The sequence below is a fragment of the Heterodontus francisci genome, chromosome 2, assembly GCF_036365525.1.
Source record: "Heterodontus francisci isolate sHetFra1 chromosome 2, sHetFra1.hap1, whole genome shotgun sequence".
In the NCBI taxonomy this organism is placed as follows: Eukaryota; Metazoa; Chordata; class Chondrichthyes; order Heterodontiformes; family Heterodontidae; genus Heterodontus; species Heterodontus francisci.
The window spans coordinates 32,550,480-32,566,432 of NC_090372.1; the positions used below are offsets into that span (position 1 = coordinate 32,550,480).

Here is a 15,953-nt window from a genome sequence, read left to right on the forward strand (position 1 = left end):
AAACATTTCCAATTGTAGACTAGTCAGAAATTAAGGGACATCAGCATTGGGGTTTTATTAGAAGACGAATATTGTTATATTGAAAATGTAAATCATACCAAAGAACAAATCAGTTCTCGAAAGTAATGAAATACTCCCAGATGAAGTGCAGACATTTTGCACAGAAACTACAAAAAGAAAATATATTTAGCCATCTTTTTGTTCTTAGAAAACTTTAAAAATGTAGAGCAACTAGCAAAGCTTCGGACCCCACAATTCGGTTTCAAGAACAATTCAACTGTTGAAAGGAAGAAACTCCACAAAACTAAAAAATTATGACTTCACATTATATAGCAAACCATAAAAGCGTAGAGATCTAATTATACTGCTGGAACATATATAAATACATATTAAACATAAAATATCTGAGTAAAATCTCTCATTGACAGAGCATTTCATTAGAAAACAGTCAAACCCATAAACCAATATCAGAAAGAAATCAGAACGTTTGCACTTTTTCTTTTTTGTAGAAAAAGCATCTGGTGACAGTCTTGCTGCTTTAACATTTAATTAGTGTTTCAACAACAGCTTCAGTTTTTCCTCACTGCAATATTTTGTGCTGTCATAACATGTGTACACAAACAAAGAGTGTGACAATTGATTTTTTTTTTTAAATGTTGGATTAATTTCTTGCTATGTTGGGAAAAGGAAAGATGACCCTCTAGAATTGCATACCAGACCAAAGTCTTGGCTCTTTCAAGTTACTTTGTTTTTTCATATACTGGCAAGTCTCAATGTAGTGGCTTTTTTCCCCTCAGTTAAATTGCGTGGAGCAACTTTGTCTATAACCCTTCCCCATCAGCCAACTGCAGTGATTTTTATTTATTTATTTAGAGATACAGCACTGAAACAGGCCCTTCGGCCCACCGAGTCTGTGCCGACCAACAACCACCCATTTATACTAACCCTACAGTAATCCCATATTCCCTACCACCTACCTACACTAGGGGCAATTTACAATGGTCAATTTACCTATCACCTGCAAGTCTTTGGCGGTGGGAGGAAACCGGAGCACCCGGCGAAAACCCACGCGGTCACAGGGAGAACTTGCAAACTCTGCACAGGCAGTACCCAGAATTGAACCCGGGTCCCTGGAGCGATGAGGCTGCGGTGCTAACCACTGCGCCACCCCAATATTAAAGATGGATTATAAAATCAAAGAAAAATTTCATGCAGAGCTTGCCCTTTACCTTAGATTTATTAGTTTTTTTCTTCTTATCTGTGATACTGCTGTCCCGACTCTGTGCCTAAAAATAAGAATGACAATATTACAGATAGCAGATGAGATAGCCCATGCCAAAAAAAACAGTATTGTACCTGTGGAATTTTATTGCATACTCACGAGACTATAAACTTCTATTTCAATTTCAAAGTCATTAGAGACATCTTGCCTAAAATAAAAAAAAAGTTTGAGTACATTCTCCAAGAGGCAAAATAGATGTCCAGCTTTTGCAAACAGAGAAACATGCAACTGCTAAAACTATAACACTGCAGCACTCCCTCAGTACTTCATTGAAGCGTTAGCCTAGGTCAGCGGTTCTTATACTTTTCTGTCCGAGGACTACTTAGGCAGAGCAAAAGATCCCGCAGACCACCTAGCGGTCCTACCCCACCCGCTTCGCCTGCCACCGCAAAAACATCAGAATTAATGGGAACAATGGCACTGCTTTTGATGAGACACCAATGAGATGATGTCTGATTCAAAGCTGGAGAGCTTCAATCGCATATTAGGCTCTAGGTTCAGCCACTTCCTCTTTTTGTTTTCAGCTCCACAAGTGTTGAAAATCTGATCTCACAGTTGTATGTTATAATATTAACATGAATCTTGCTAATAAAACTACACTGTTGTTGCGCGCGCTTATGACAACTTGTGCTGCACACATGGGAGCCAGTCTGGTTGTATGACATTACGCGAGTAATGGGATTTGAGGGTTCTGGCTTGTTCTCGCATGGCCTCGGCCATGGCATTGCGCGTCAGTGACTTGCATTTTGGATCAGCCTGTGGACCACCAGTGATCCATAGACCACACTTCAAGAACCACTGGCCTAGGTGATGTGCTCAAGTTCTAGAGCAGAGCTTGCACCCACGACCTTACAACTCAAGATGAGAGTGCATTTGTTTCATTGATTTTCAGTTCCCTAATGTTATGAACTAACAGTTAACACATTCATCGCAACTATTAGAGCATGTGGTTGCAGGATGAGAACAAAGGAGTACTAATCGTTTGACAATTAACCAATTTAAAAAATAATGCAACTACAGAGGTAACACTGTTGCTTTGTTTAAAAAATGTCTAATTTTGGACTGGTCATTTTGTTCAGAGATGCATGCTGTGCTAGGTGCATGTTACCTGAATGTGAATAAGCTGCTAATGCAATATAGTTTGAGTCAGGCTGCAAATATGCAAGTTGAAAGTGGGCTTTTGGATGTATTGCCACATTTGTTACTTACAGTGTAAATTTCGTGGGGAAACTAATAGCATCTCCACTGAGTGCATTCTGGGTAGAGGCCAGTGGCGTGGCCACCATATTTAAAGCTCCTGCTTTAATCAGGATAAAGAAATAATAGCTGGTAGTATCTGTAAGAAACCAATAATGCAATGAGCCATATATGTAATTTAAAAAAAAAAGACTTTCTGGTATTAAAAAAAGTTTTACCATGTTCACCTTTCAAATTAATATTGGCAAGAAAGATTTGGTATTAACAATGCGATTTATTTAAATGGCAAGTAGACCCTACAATTAATTTACAAATAACTGATGATCTTAAAAAGCTAAAGTGCTAAACATAACACAGATCTGTTAAAACATCAACCGCTAATTTTACATTGCATTCCACGGACTGATATTTAAAAAGCATAAAACCGCATGACAGCACGGCATCACTTAATTATGCCTGCACATCCAAAATAATTTAGTCTTTTAATACAGTTCTTTGGCAGCATTGTATTTTGGCCAAAACCAAAGCACCAGGTTTAACATCTTACATTTGCTGCATCGAGTTTTAAGCCATGTAACAAGGAATTTAAAAACAAACTACAAATCTAGTTGCAATTGCAAACTATCACATTTATAGCTGATACTATTAACATCCTCATTAGCTGGTTCAGCTTTAGGGTAGAACTCATCAATTTTCCCGGCTCTGTAGTTTCTGTTCCAAGTTTACTTTAAATACCTTTTTCCACTTTTAAATTAGGCTTACCCATTTTGTGAGCTGTTGAGCAGATGAAGTCAGCCTTCAAAGGAAGGCGGATTTCTGAAAGTGCAATACAGCCCCTCGATGGAGCAAATTCGCCAGCTGCTTTCGCCATGTGATCTCCTCTTTTATTGACTGGCACCCCCTCACTCTTTAGTTTGTTCAGTTCAGTAAGAAGTGACAACCTCTTTTCACCTAAGAACAAAAATAAAACAAAAGAGAGATCCACAAACCAGTTCTTTGTGTATTACTCTTTCAACTGTATGAGCACGTTTTATGCTGCAATGTGTCATGCTCATTTTACTCAATGGTCCAATCTGACTGTCAATTTTGAACTCAATTTGCACCTGAGCTTGATGTAGTGTATCCCAAGGGAATATGTACAATTTGGTTTAGGAAACTGATCATGTAATTTGATTTTACGCATCACCCACTGATTGACTTAAGTTAGGTATAACCCCAGATAATGCAAATTATAAACTATATTATGGAAGAAACAAGTCTAATGGGTATTTTCTTGATCCACTTGTGAATTTATTGCTTTATTACATTGAAAAGCAAGTGTGGTCTACTTCATTTACATCTACGCTTGTCAAATGTACATCCACACACAGTAATTGTTCAATTGAACATTGTTCTATACCAAGCCCTTCAGTGCCATCTGGATAAAGGCACATTTGATCAGAAGCCTCCAAGTACTTAATTTTAGCTTTTAAAAGAATTTGTTATTTGAATGTTCAATATATTCAACCAACAGAAACACTGGCAAATTCAGGCAAATAGGTTTATGTTAGATATCTTGAAAACTCCCAATTATAAAACAGCAGACATGAACAAAGCACACTGTTTGGTGAGAAGTGAGTGTTCACATATTTACTTGTTTAAATGCTCACTGGCTTTTCTGAACACCATTGCATGACTGTTTTGCACTGGAGAAAATTGTGCATTTATAAAAGACGCTGCATCTTAGTGTTTCTTACTGGCAATTAGTAGCAGCCTTTCAGCTTCAGCTTCCTGCTGAGATCCTTTCCCATGATCTTCATCTGTACAGCAGTTTAAAGCCTGACTTGCCTGGTGGATAACACTCTGCTGGATATTTATCTCATTGTTCAGATTCTTGGAATGATAAAGTAAAACCAATTAACATGAGAGAAAGATAGTATTATAAATATCAAATTGGAGGATTTTACTGTTCAAGCTGACAGAGAATCTGCTGTCTCCAAAAAAAAAAAGTGTACCATGCAACCTAAAACCAAGTTCAGTTTGTGTTTTTGACAAATACAAATCAAACTCCATTTCTTTCTTTGTCCCTGAATTTTAATGCTCTTAATTCAAAATGCATAACTGTGAAAGCAAATCAGTTTGATGTAATGTCCAGCCTGCTATAGTCCTCTTGCATTGAAGACATTACCTTCATCTTCTGTTTTATGGTAACTGAACTTGGAGTTACAATATTTTTTTCCTCATGTCTTTGAGAAACATCCTCTTTACGGACAATGACTTGTTTCACTGAAGGGCGTTCAGTATTCTTAATTCTTTGAGACCTGTAGGCATCAATGCTGTGAAAAAGGGGAAAAAATATCAACTTAATTGAAATTACAACGCAAAGCTGATTAAAGTCAAACCCTAATGGTGCTTCTTCTGACTTAGCAACCAACAAGAATTGACAATACTGCTGGCTCAAAATCCAGAGCCATACAAGGCAGATTGCTGAATAAATGAAGACTAATTGACTAGTTACAAACTTCACTATTTTCCTTACACTCCCATCTACTGTTTCCACAAACATTTAGGACAACTTGCTTTGTGTGCACAAGATTATTCCTGTTTCCTGTCTGCCCCACCCTCTCCCCAGAGTTCTGACGGAGTAAGTTCATTGTCTGCAAGGAAATTTTTTTAAAAACAACACTTGCTGGTAAAAGTACTAGATATAAAAGTACTTCCTAAAGCCATTCATCCAATTTTGGTAAAACTGACATTTCATTCACACAGAATTCCTCCCAGCACCTATGAGCAGATTTTAATTGCTAAGGCCTGCTTGGGGAAGAGGGGGGGCGGGGGAGGTGGTGTTGGCAGGTTAGGGTGTGGCAGGAGTTAAAGCCCCGCAAAGTGGCATCGGGTTCAAAACCAGACATGATCCCATTCCACTTGCGGGTTTGCAGGCAAGTGGGAAACTCCCATGGAGCTGTCAACTAAGTAATTCCAATATTTAATTCCTCAATCAACTGAGGACTTAACCCAGCATTCTGGCTTTAATAGCCAGCGGATAGATTTCAGTGTGGAACTCCCCAGAGTCAATCAGGTGAGAGCACAGTGGGAAACTGACAGGATGGGAAGCCTTCAAAACAGTGAACTGAATAGCTGCAGCCCTGGCTAGGGAGGCTGTTGTGCACATCACTTCTGAGAATGTGCTTTCACTGCTTGACAGGTGATTTCCAACTTCTTAGAAGTCAGTTCACCTGTCTTATTTATTTAGAGATACAGCACTGAAACAGGCCCTTTGGCCCACCGAGTCTGTGCTGACCATCAACCACCCATTTATACTAACCCTACATTAACCCCGTATTCCCTACCACATCCCCACCATTCTCCTACCACCTACCTACACTGGGGGCAATTTACAATGGCCAATTTACCTATCAACCTGCAAGTCTTTGGCTGTGGGAGGAAACTGGAGCACCCGGCAGAAACCCACACAGACACAGGGAGAACTTGCAAACTCCGCACAGGCAGTACCCAGAACTGAAACCAGGACGCTGGAGCTGTGAGGCTGCGGTGCTAACCACTGCGCCACCCTTAGACTTCACTCACCTTGATCTGCATCTCCCAGGCCTTCACTGCAACATGGGACAGCTTATGCAGTTCTACCTTGGACTTCTGACGAGGAATAAAAGAAAGAAAACACTAACAGCACCAGGAGCAACACTAGCTGCCTGCTCCTCAGCCATATGCCTCTCCACAGGACAGAGGGAATGGACACAGAAATCCAACTTGAAGGAGGCAAGACACCCAACGCAGGGTCTACAGGTAGCTCTCTTGGCACGGGAGTAGCAATGCCTCAGAAGGCTCAGGCTTTCATGGCAGGTGACATCTGCAGCTTCCTGGAACAAGACCTTCTTCCCAGTGGACTAGGTGGGCACAAGTTGCCTGCAGCTATCACTAGAAGCCACCCACCCCCAACTCATGGTCTCTGTCTTGCCCTGGAGCTCGGTGCTCTCTTCTCAGGCAAGGGCAAAAGGCACAGACAGTTATAAATGTGAGAAATTTTTTGCGTGGAAAGGAGAGGAGGACATCTTGGAGGGTGACTGCAAGACATGGGTGTGAGATGGCACAAAGATGAGGTTGAGTGTTAGTATCGGCTGTTCAGATGGGGATCAGAGGAGATAGCTGGAGAGAGAAATGAGTGGAGCTGTAAGGGGTTTGTGTGAGGAATGTGGTGAAAGAGAATGCTGGGAAAGTCAGAGCATGGAGCTTGGTAGCTAAAAGTATTATGCCACTTATCTTTCCTGCCCTTGAGATCCTGGAGTCTCTTGGGGCACTGTATCCAGGTTTGAGGGACTACACTCCTGCTCCTCACTTCCTCAGCCATTTCCATACACACCTGCTAGGTTTGAGAGGCTGGCCCTCCCGTCCTTGGCAAATATCACCTCACCTCAGTCCTTCAGCTCCCACCGCAGTACCTCCAGTTAAGACGTCGAGACCCTGGGTGCAGCCTTCCCAGGCCTCCTTTCCATTCCTATGGTTGCTAAGTCTCAGGGATCAAAGTACAATTTAGCCATTCTGACCCCTGCCAGGGTTCCTTTAACTAGAAATCCTTCCATTGACAGATTCATTGCATCATCTCGCATCCCCCCCTCTCCAGTCGGGAAACCTGGAAATGTGATGCTAATACCATGGCAGACCTAAAGAGCCACAGCAAAGCCCACTTCAATTACAAATGAGTTCCCACCCTGCTACCAGCCTGCTTGGATAAAATTCCATCCCATGTCTTTTCCCCCACCAGAAGTGGTGAGAAAGGGAGGAAAAGCAAAATAAATCAAAATGAAACTCCAACCAAAACACCAATTGCACTATTATATTATACTCAAAACTGATCTCAGACCAAGGCAGAAGGGAAAATTACAGCAAATAAAAGCTCAAATGAAACACAGTAAAGAAATACTTAAAAAAAAAGCCCTATTGTTCTATTTCATTTGAAAGCATCCTGAAATACAACTATAGCATCTTTGTCATACCTGTATAACAAGCTGTGGTCATCCGTTGAGGCTCCCACACGGTCAGCAGACTCTGCTCTGTTTATGTGTCCTTGCTGGAATGTGCCCTTCATCATTTTGTCTGAAGTAATACTGTCCTTCTGTGTTGCAGAACTCATTGTAGTATTTGAAGAAATAAGCTTCTATATGAAAAAGGTAAAATATAAGCGCCACATTAATTTTCTCAAAAAGCTAGGATTTTTAAATTGCATTGAGCCAAATGGATTCCTTAGTATATACTTTATTCAATAATTACAAATTTGGTACTATTATGAAATTTTACTTCAAGAACAGATTAGCACATCTGCTCAAAATATACATAAGAACTTAAGGAGACACAGTCTAAGAATTAGGGACAGGCCATTTAGGACTAAGATAAGGAGAAATTTCTTCACTCAGAGGGTGGTGAATCTTTGGAATTCTCTGCCCCAGAGGTCTGTGAAGGCTCAGTCACTGAGTATGTTCATGACTGAGATTGATAGATTTCTACATATAAAAAACATCATGGGTTATGGGGATAGTGCAGGAAAATGGTATTGAAGTAGATCAGCCATGATCTCATTGAATGGTGGAGCAGGCTCAAAAGGCTGAATGGCCTGCCCCTGCTCCTATTTCTTATGTTCTTAAGAAACATACAAGCAATGGCACTGTGCTTCCACAATCTAGAAGATCAATAACTGTTAGGACTATGAGGAAGTCCTCTGCTGTTGTATCCTTCAGATTATATACACATTTTGCTTTTGTTAAGAGACTTTCTCAGAAAGTTAAAGTCAATACATTGTGCTACATACACCGGGAAAAGGCCACAGTCTACTGTTCACCTTACAGGACTTACCATTGCTAAAGTGACTGCTTAAAGTTGAATATTCCAACCACTACTAAGTAAATGAGGAAGAGGGGAAGTTTTAAACAGGTTTGCATACAAATTAGATTGTATGCTGAAGAGAGGGAAAACGAGAGTGGGTTTGACAGAGAAAGAGTGAGAATGGGCAGAGGGAAGAGTAGAAAAACAAGTACAAAAGTGGGAGAAGATGATAGGAAAATCAGTAGTAATGTAGGGAAACAGACAGCCAATTTGTGCTCAGCAAGGAGTCACCCACACAATAGGATCAGTGACCAGGTAATCTTTGGTCATGTCAGTTGGTAAATAAAAGCTAGCCAATAAACGAGGAGAACTCCGCTGCTTTTTGAACAGTGCTGTTGAATCTTCTACATATCAAGAGGTCATACAGGGTCTCTGTTTAACTTCTCAAGCATAAGACAGCATCCGACTGTCCAGCACTCCCTCAGTACTGCACTGAAGTGTCAGCCTAGATTATGTATTTAAATCACTAGAGTGGGCTTGAACCTGCAATCTTCTGATTTAAGCAAGTATGCTGCCACTAATCTAACTAAAGTAGCATGTTTTGGGATTATAAAAGATTAGAGAAACTGGAGGTTCTTCCTTTGGAACAAAGGTGATTAACAAGAGATCTAATAAAAGATGCTGAAAATGCTTATAAAGTTTTGATAAAGTTCTTCAGGAAACATGATTTATACTAGTTGGGGAGTTAGCAACTTCAGGGCATGAATTTAAGATAATCCTCCAAAAAATGGAGAGGTTAAGATTTTTTTTATTCTTTAAAATGCAGAGGCCTGTTAGAATTTGGAATGTCCTACCAAAAAAGAGTGGTGGGAGTTTAATACCTTTCAGGAAAGCAGTTGATAAATATTTGGCAAAGAAAAATTCAAAGGATATAGGGAAGGACAGGTGAATGGAAACAATTGTATAGCTGTCAGAGAGCCAGCACTAGCAAGTGCCAAATGACTCCTTTCTGTATTGTACATTTCTAGGATTCTCAAATGATTTGGTTGAAACTGGCCAGGGTAGCAGTGAGAAATGGAAATGTCACACTGGTGCATTCAGAGGTGCTCTTCTGAAGCTGGGATTAAGGTACATTAATGGAGTAAAGCAGACATTTTTTTCCTTGGGGGTGGGGGGGAAGAGGGGTTCAGGGTGAAACTAAGCAGCATTGAGCGCTCTCATGTTAGGTATTGCATGCAGACACTGAATGCCCAAAATGGCAATGTTCCAGTTTCCAGCACTAACAATCCCTACATTGATGAGCATACAAATTCACCAGGAGAGAGAGCGGGCGAGGGGAAAAAGTCCCCACATGCATAAAACACACAGGATTGGACAAAACTAAAATCTCACCTCTGAATTTGTCACAGTAGCAACTGTTTCTGCCAATGGAGTAAATAGTGACATTGAGGACATGTTCAGTTCATCATTTTTCTCCTCCATTTCACTTTCAGTTTCTTTGCTGCATGCCTTTCTCTCATCCAACTCATCATCGCCATATTCCTCCTCTTCCAGGACCCCATCAAATAGTTCATTAATGACCTCAGAGCTGTTAATCTCATCATCATTGTCAACACTCATCTCAATTACACGCACTGTTTCAACTTTATCTGGCAGAAAAATATCAATGCAGATTAAAAGGCAATATTTTAAACATCTCTTGGTTTTCAAACACCAAGAATGCATTACTTACAGAAATATAGATTAATATACATAATAGCCAGATGCAGAGTATAGCTCGATCCATCCTGCTCCATCAAAATGCTTCACCCAGTCTCAGAAGAGCATCATGTCCACACAAGTACATATTTTTCCTCTTCTTATACCAGCCAACATTATGGTTGGAGTGAGGTTGCTAGTTTTTTCATTTTAAATTTGTTTCATGGGATGTGGGCATTGCTGGCAAAGCCAGCATTTGTTGCTCATCCCTAATTACCCTTGAGAAGGTGGTGGTGAGCTGCCTTCTTGAACTGCTCTAGTCAGGTACACCCACAGTGCTGTTGGGGAGGGAGTTCCAGGATTTTGATCCAGTGGCAGTGAAGGAACAGCAATATATTTCCAAGTAAGGATGGTGTGTGGCTTGGAGGGGAACTTGCAGATGGTGTTCCCACGCATCTGCTGCCCTTGTCCTTCTAGGCGAAAGAGGTTTTGGGTTTGGAAGGTGCTATAAAATTGTGGACACCAAATTGTGTGCTGAGAAACTTCTCAAACCTTATAAGCAGCAGACAGAGCAGGCTTTCTAGTTCTATCCATCTGATTAAATTCAAATCTACATCCAAGAATGAAATGATGGCAGGCTAGCCCATCCTACTATCCAGTTCCTAACTCACCCCAACTGTCCTAACACAAATATATGTATTAAGCAGACAATCTGGCTATTTCATCATTATTATTAGGACTAGCATTGTATTCCAGATTTATTAATTAATTGAATTTAAAATCCCCCAGCTGCCATGGTGGGATTCAAACTCATGGCCGGGATTTTATGGACCCTGAGGCGGGGAAGGAGGCAGAGGAGGTGGTTGGGGGACATGGAGTTTTGTGATGGGTGGCGGGGTGGTCGAAGGGCCTGTCACCGAAAACTTCCCGGGGTCCGGGTAAGCCGAAGCTGGTGTTCCCGCCCAGAGGCCGATTGAGGCCCTAAAGTGGCCAATTAAGGGCCTGGTCCTGCTGCTGCTGGGATCTTAACAGCCGCGGACAGGGCCTCCGCCATGTGGGGAGGACACCACCCTCCCTGCAGGCTTGGGGGTGCGGTCTCACTTCCATAGGCAATTTGTGGCTTATGGAGGACCCCACAGGGAACAACTCGACCTTCCGGGAACCCTCTTCCCTGGACTTCACGACCACCCCCCCACCCAGCCTCGCCAAGAACATCCAGACTAGCCCCAGCGATCCCACCTCACCTACCTCTTTGTCCAGGGTTCCAGTGCTGGGCCCAAGTCTGAGGCATCTGCAGTACCTGCATTGGCCAGCGCTCCCTGTGGTGTTTCCACTACTGCAGAGCTGCCGGCCCTCTGATTGGCTGGCAGCTCATGAAAGACTGGTATCCTGCCTCCAAGGGATTGGCATCCCTGCTCGTGAATCTTCAACTGAAAAATGCCAGAATGTTGCTCTGGGGGACCGTAAATATGCAGAGGTGGGGCTCCCCTGGCCTTTTCAGTCCAGCGCCTAGAGCCCCACCTCCAACACAAAATCCAGTCCCATGTCACCACAGGATAATCCAGTAACATTACCACTATGCTACCATTCCGGGAAAGATGGGCATGGATTTGGAACAGGATGGGGAACTCAAGGTTTCCAATCCCAATTTCTACCCTGTGACCACTGAGGAAAAGCATGCATTTAAGAATATCAACCTGGATAAAGCTTGGCTATAAAATAGCTTGCCCACACTCACTAAGTTCATATGTAAAAGAATGGCTACTTGGGGCAAATTAGTGGAGACTGAATGAGTCAACATTTCCAGAAAAAAGCAAGGTTTGTGGATAGGCAAGGACAGAGTCTTCACTGAAGTAATCAGCTATTGAATCATTATATTCGTAAAGTTCCTTCACCATTATGCACATTTAGCACCTTTAATGTTAAAAAAAAAACAACCAATCAATACCATGTTCTGATATTAGTCAGTCAAAAACACAAAAGTAAAATTAAGGCCTATTAAAACACATCCCATCACTCTCTTCATCATAGTATCTACCACATTTTGCATGCATCTGTTTATACCTCTACTACCATGACTTTCAGATTATTCCAAATATTTAAGACTGAATGAAGAAATTGTTCTTAATATCTAGTTAAGTTCAGTCATTTGGTCCTACTTATTCAACTTAATACTGAGTTTATCTTATAAGATTTTTTTTACTTTGATGAGGCTTTCCTTTTTAGGCATTAGTGCTCAAGCTCATCTAATTTTCTTCCAATCTCAAGACTACTGTGGTATTTGTCTGGCAAGCAACAAATTGAGTGGCAAGACCAATATCTACTCAAGTGCGCCAGCTATGGCTTAGTGGTGACACTCTTGCCTGAGACAGAAGGTTATGGTTCAATTCTCACTCAGGGGCTGGAGCATAAAATCTAGTGGCTGAATTTTAGTAGCTCGCTGCTGTTCTCGGCAGTGAGCTTCAAAAGGTGTGTGATGCACATGCGAGACGTGCGCCACGGAGGGCTCATTAACATAGAAGGGGCGGAAAGCACGCCCCCAATGACGGAGATCCGAAGGCACGGGACTTCCGGCAACCAGACGAAATAATGATGTAGGACAGCCGTCGCTACAAGGTAAGTCACTATTCATTCACTTTAATTTAGTTAATATACTTAAATGAAATTTCTGTCGCCATGTGGCGGGAACGCCGCCACGAGGCCTCGCTGCTGCTGCTAAAATGGGGCGGGGCCATCCCAGCACCGAGGCCCATGGTGGGCCTCTCCCAGAAGGATATTTTGAGCCCTCCAGCCACGACCCCCCATCAGGGGGCTTATAAAATGCAGTCCCAGGTTGACACTCTCGTGCAATACAGCTTAACTGATCATTATCTCATTGTTACAATAAAAGCAAAATACTGCAGATGCTGGAAGTCTGAAATAGAAATAGAATGTGCTGGAAATATTCAGCAGGTCAAGCAGCATCTGTACTGAGAGAAGCAGAGTTAATGTTTCAGGTCTGTGATGAAGGGTCACAAACCCGAAATGTTAACTCGGCTTCTCTCTCCATAGATGCTGCCAGACCTACTGAGTATTTCCAGCACTTCCTGTTTTTATTATCTCATTGTTGTTTGTAGGACCTTACTGTGCACAAATTGGCTACCACATTCCCGACAATACAACAATGACTACACTTCAAAAGTATTTCACTAACTGTAAAGCACTTTTTGGGATATACACAAGTATTTTTCTTTCCTTATCACACCACTATTAAGGAATTAATTCCTCAAGATTCATTTTCACAATATTTTTGTGTTTTCCAGACAGTCCAAGCATTTTAGTAATTGGTGTTGAACTCACCATCAAAATATGGGTTAGTACAACTGAGCTCCTAGGAAACGTTTTTACTCATAATCCCAGAAGTAATTTTTAGTAATCAGAAAACAAAATACTATGGTCACAAACAAAAATGACGAAATGGTAGCTGCTCACCAGTACTTTCTTCATCATCTCTCTTTTCTTCATTATCTGTGACATGCTCTGTGACATTCAGTTGTTCAGAGACAAAGGTAACCTTTTTGAAAGGGCTTAATCTGGCAGGGCTACTTGGAACGTCCTTCATGTTTCGTTCACTGGAAGTAACTATGAGAATAAAATGAATATAGATTGTGATCCAAATAAAAGGTGCAAAATCCCAGACTAGTTGAAATATCTGAATAAAACCCTACAAGAGTTCCACAACTACTTAAATCGAGTAACAAGCTCGACTGATTTTTGCACTTTGTTTCCTTCCCTTGTTGTCTGACATCATGAACTATCCATATAAAAGATGATGGGGAAGGAAAATGCTTGCAGATTTAAGGTAATTGGCAAATAAACCAGAGGGAAGATGAGGAGAATTTTTTGAAAGCAGTGAATTGTTATAATCCGAGTGCACTACCTGAAAGGGTAATGGAAGCAGATTCAATAACAACTTTCAAAAGGGAATTGATAAATACTTGAAAGGGGAAAAAATAACAGGCTTGTGGGGAAAGAGAAGGAAAGTGGGATTAATTGGATAGCTCTTTCAAAGAGTGGCATAGGCATGATGGGCCAAATGGCTGCCTTGTGCGCTGTTCGATTCCATATCTTTGCCAATGATGCTCTAGCAAGAATGAGGTTTTAATCATTAATTTATATCCATGCAAAGAAGCACCTACTCTTTGCTGAACACCTCCCAAAGATTGGGAAATGGGCGTATGCATGTGCTCAAATGTGTTGATAGCACTGTGGACACACGTCCATGTTTCATCATTCTTTGAAGCAACACAAATTTAATTCTGCTTTGCTGTACATTAAATGGCTTAGAGGTATCTAATCTTAAGCACTGTCTGTACATTCAAAAGTAAATGTAAAGTTAAGAAGTTTTAAAATCATGAGTTATAAAGGAGGAATTCCTTTAAAAAGTGCTAATGCAGTATGCTTTCTAAGTTTATAAAAATAGCCTTATCTTGAGCAGTGAACAAGAAATGCCCAATTATCTCAGTGAGTAACAAGTATGACAACGTCAATGTCACACTTCTAGCACCTCAACTTCAAAAGTAAAGAAAGAATAGTAGGTCCCACATAGTAGTCTAGTCAAAGTAAAAGGCCACAGGATCCAAGGAAAACTGGCAGGTTGGATCCAAAATTGGCCCAGTGGCAGGAAGCAAAGGGTAATGGTTAAAAGATGTTTTTGAGACTGTAAGGCTGCTTCTAGTGGGGTACCACAGGGCTCTGTGGTAGATCCCTTGCTTTTCAAGATTTATAAATCCATGATTTGGACTTGAATAAAGGGGTTATGATTAAAAAGTGTGCTGATGATACAAAAATTAGCCATGTGGTTGACAAAAGAAAAAGAAAGTTGTAGACTGCAGGAAGACATCAATGGACTGGTCAGGTGAGCAGAAAAGTGGCAAATGGAATGAAATCCGGAGAAGTGAGGGGTAATGTAATTGGGGGGGCGAACAAGGCAACGAAATACACAAGTGGTAGGATACTGAGAAGTGTGGTAAAACAAAAAGGACCTTCCAGCGCATGTCCACAGATCCCTATAGTTAACAGGACAGGCAGATAAAATGGTTAACAAAGCATATGGGATATTTTCCATTAGATTTAGAGATACAGCACTGAAACAGGCCCTTCGGTCCACCAAGTCTGTGCCGACCATTAACCACCCATTTATACTAATCCTACACTAATCCCATATTCCTACCACATCCTCACGTGTCCCTATATTCCCCTACCACCTACCTATACTAGGGGCAATTTATAATGGCCAATTTACCTATCAACCTGCAAGTCTTTTGGGCTGTGGGAGGAAACCGGAGCACCCGGAGGAAACCCACGCAGACACAGGGAGAACTTGCAAACTCCACTCAGGCAGTACCCAGAATTGAACCTGGGTCGCTGGAGCTGTGAGGCTGCAGTGCTAACCACTGCGTCACTGTGCAGTCAAGGCATAGAATTTAAGAGCAGGAGTTATGCTAGAACTGAATAAAACACTATTTAGGCCACAGAGAGGGTACTACATATAGTTCTGGTCACTACACTACTGGAAGGATGTGACTGCATTAGAGAATGTACAGAAGAGATTTACAAAGATATTGCCATGACTGGAAAATTTTAGCTATGGAGGAAAGATTGGATAGGCTGAAGCTACTTTGTTTGGAACAGAAGAGACTGAGGCGAGATTTAATTGAGGTGTAATAACATTATGAGGGGCCTACATAGAGTATATAGGAAAGACCTATTTCCCTTAACTGAGAGGTCAATAAACCAGGGGTGCATAGATTTAAAGTAATTGGTAAAAGTATTAGACGGTAGTTGAGGAGAAACTTTTTATCCAGAGGGTGGTGGGGGTCTGGAACTCTCTGCCTGAAAGGGTGGTAGAGACAAAAATTCTCATCACATTTAAAAAGTATTTGGATATGCACTTGAAGTGCTATAACCAACAAGGCTACGA

General features: G+C 41.4%; 1 protein-coding gene across 3 annotated transcripts in view; it reads right to left on the minus strand.

Moving 5' to 3' along the window:
* The window catches only part of anln (anillin, actin binding protein), a 113,019-nt gene that overhangs the window by 40,394 nt on the left and 56,672 nt on the right, over positions 1 to 15,953 (minus strand). For all 3 annotated transcript variants that reach the window (XM_068056683.1, XM_068056674.1, XM_068056667.1), the window contains exons 9-17: positions 13,463 to 13,612; positions 9,686 to 9,942; positions 7,471 to 7,631; positions 4,647 to 4,794; positions 4,216 to 4,351; positions 3,242 to 3,430; positions 2,492 to 2,618; positions 1,382 to 1,430; positions 1,230 to 1,286 (exon numbers count right to left, since the gene is read on the minus strand). In XM_068056683.1, the coding sequence (XP_067912784.1) occupies positions 1,230 to 1,286; positions 1,382 to 1,430; positions 2,492 to 2,618; positions 3,242 to 3,430; positions 4,216 to 4,351; positions 4,647 to 4,794; positions 7,471 to 7,631; positions 9,686 to 9,942; positions 13,463 to 13,612 (1,274 nt within the window). The remainder of the gene's footprint in view (positions 1 to 1,229; positions 1,287 to 1,381; positions 1,431 to 2,491; positions 2,619 to 3,241; positions 3,431 to 4,215; positions 4,352 to 4,646; positions 4,795 to 7,470; positions 7,632 to 9,685; positions 9,943 to 13,462; positions 13,613 to 15,953) is intronic.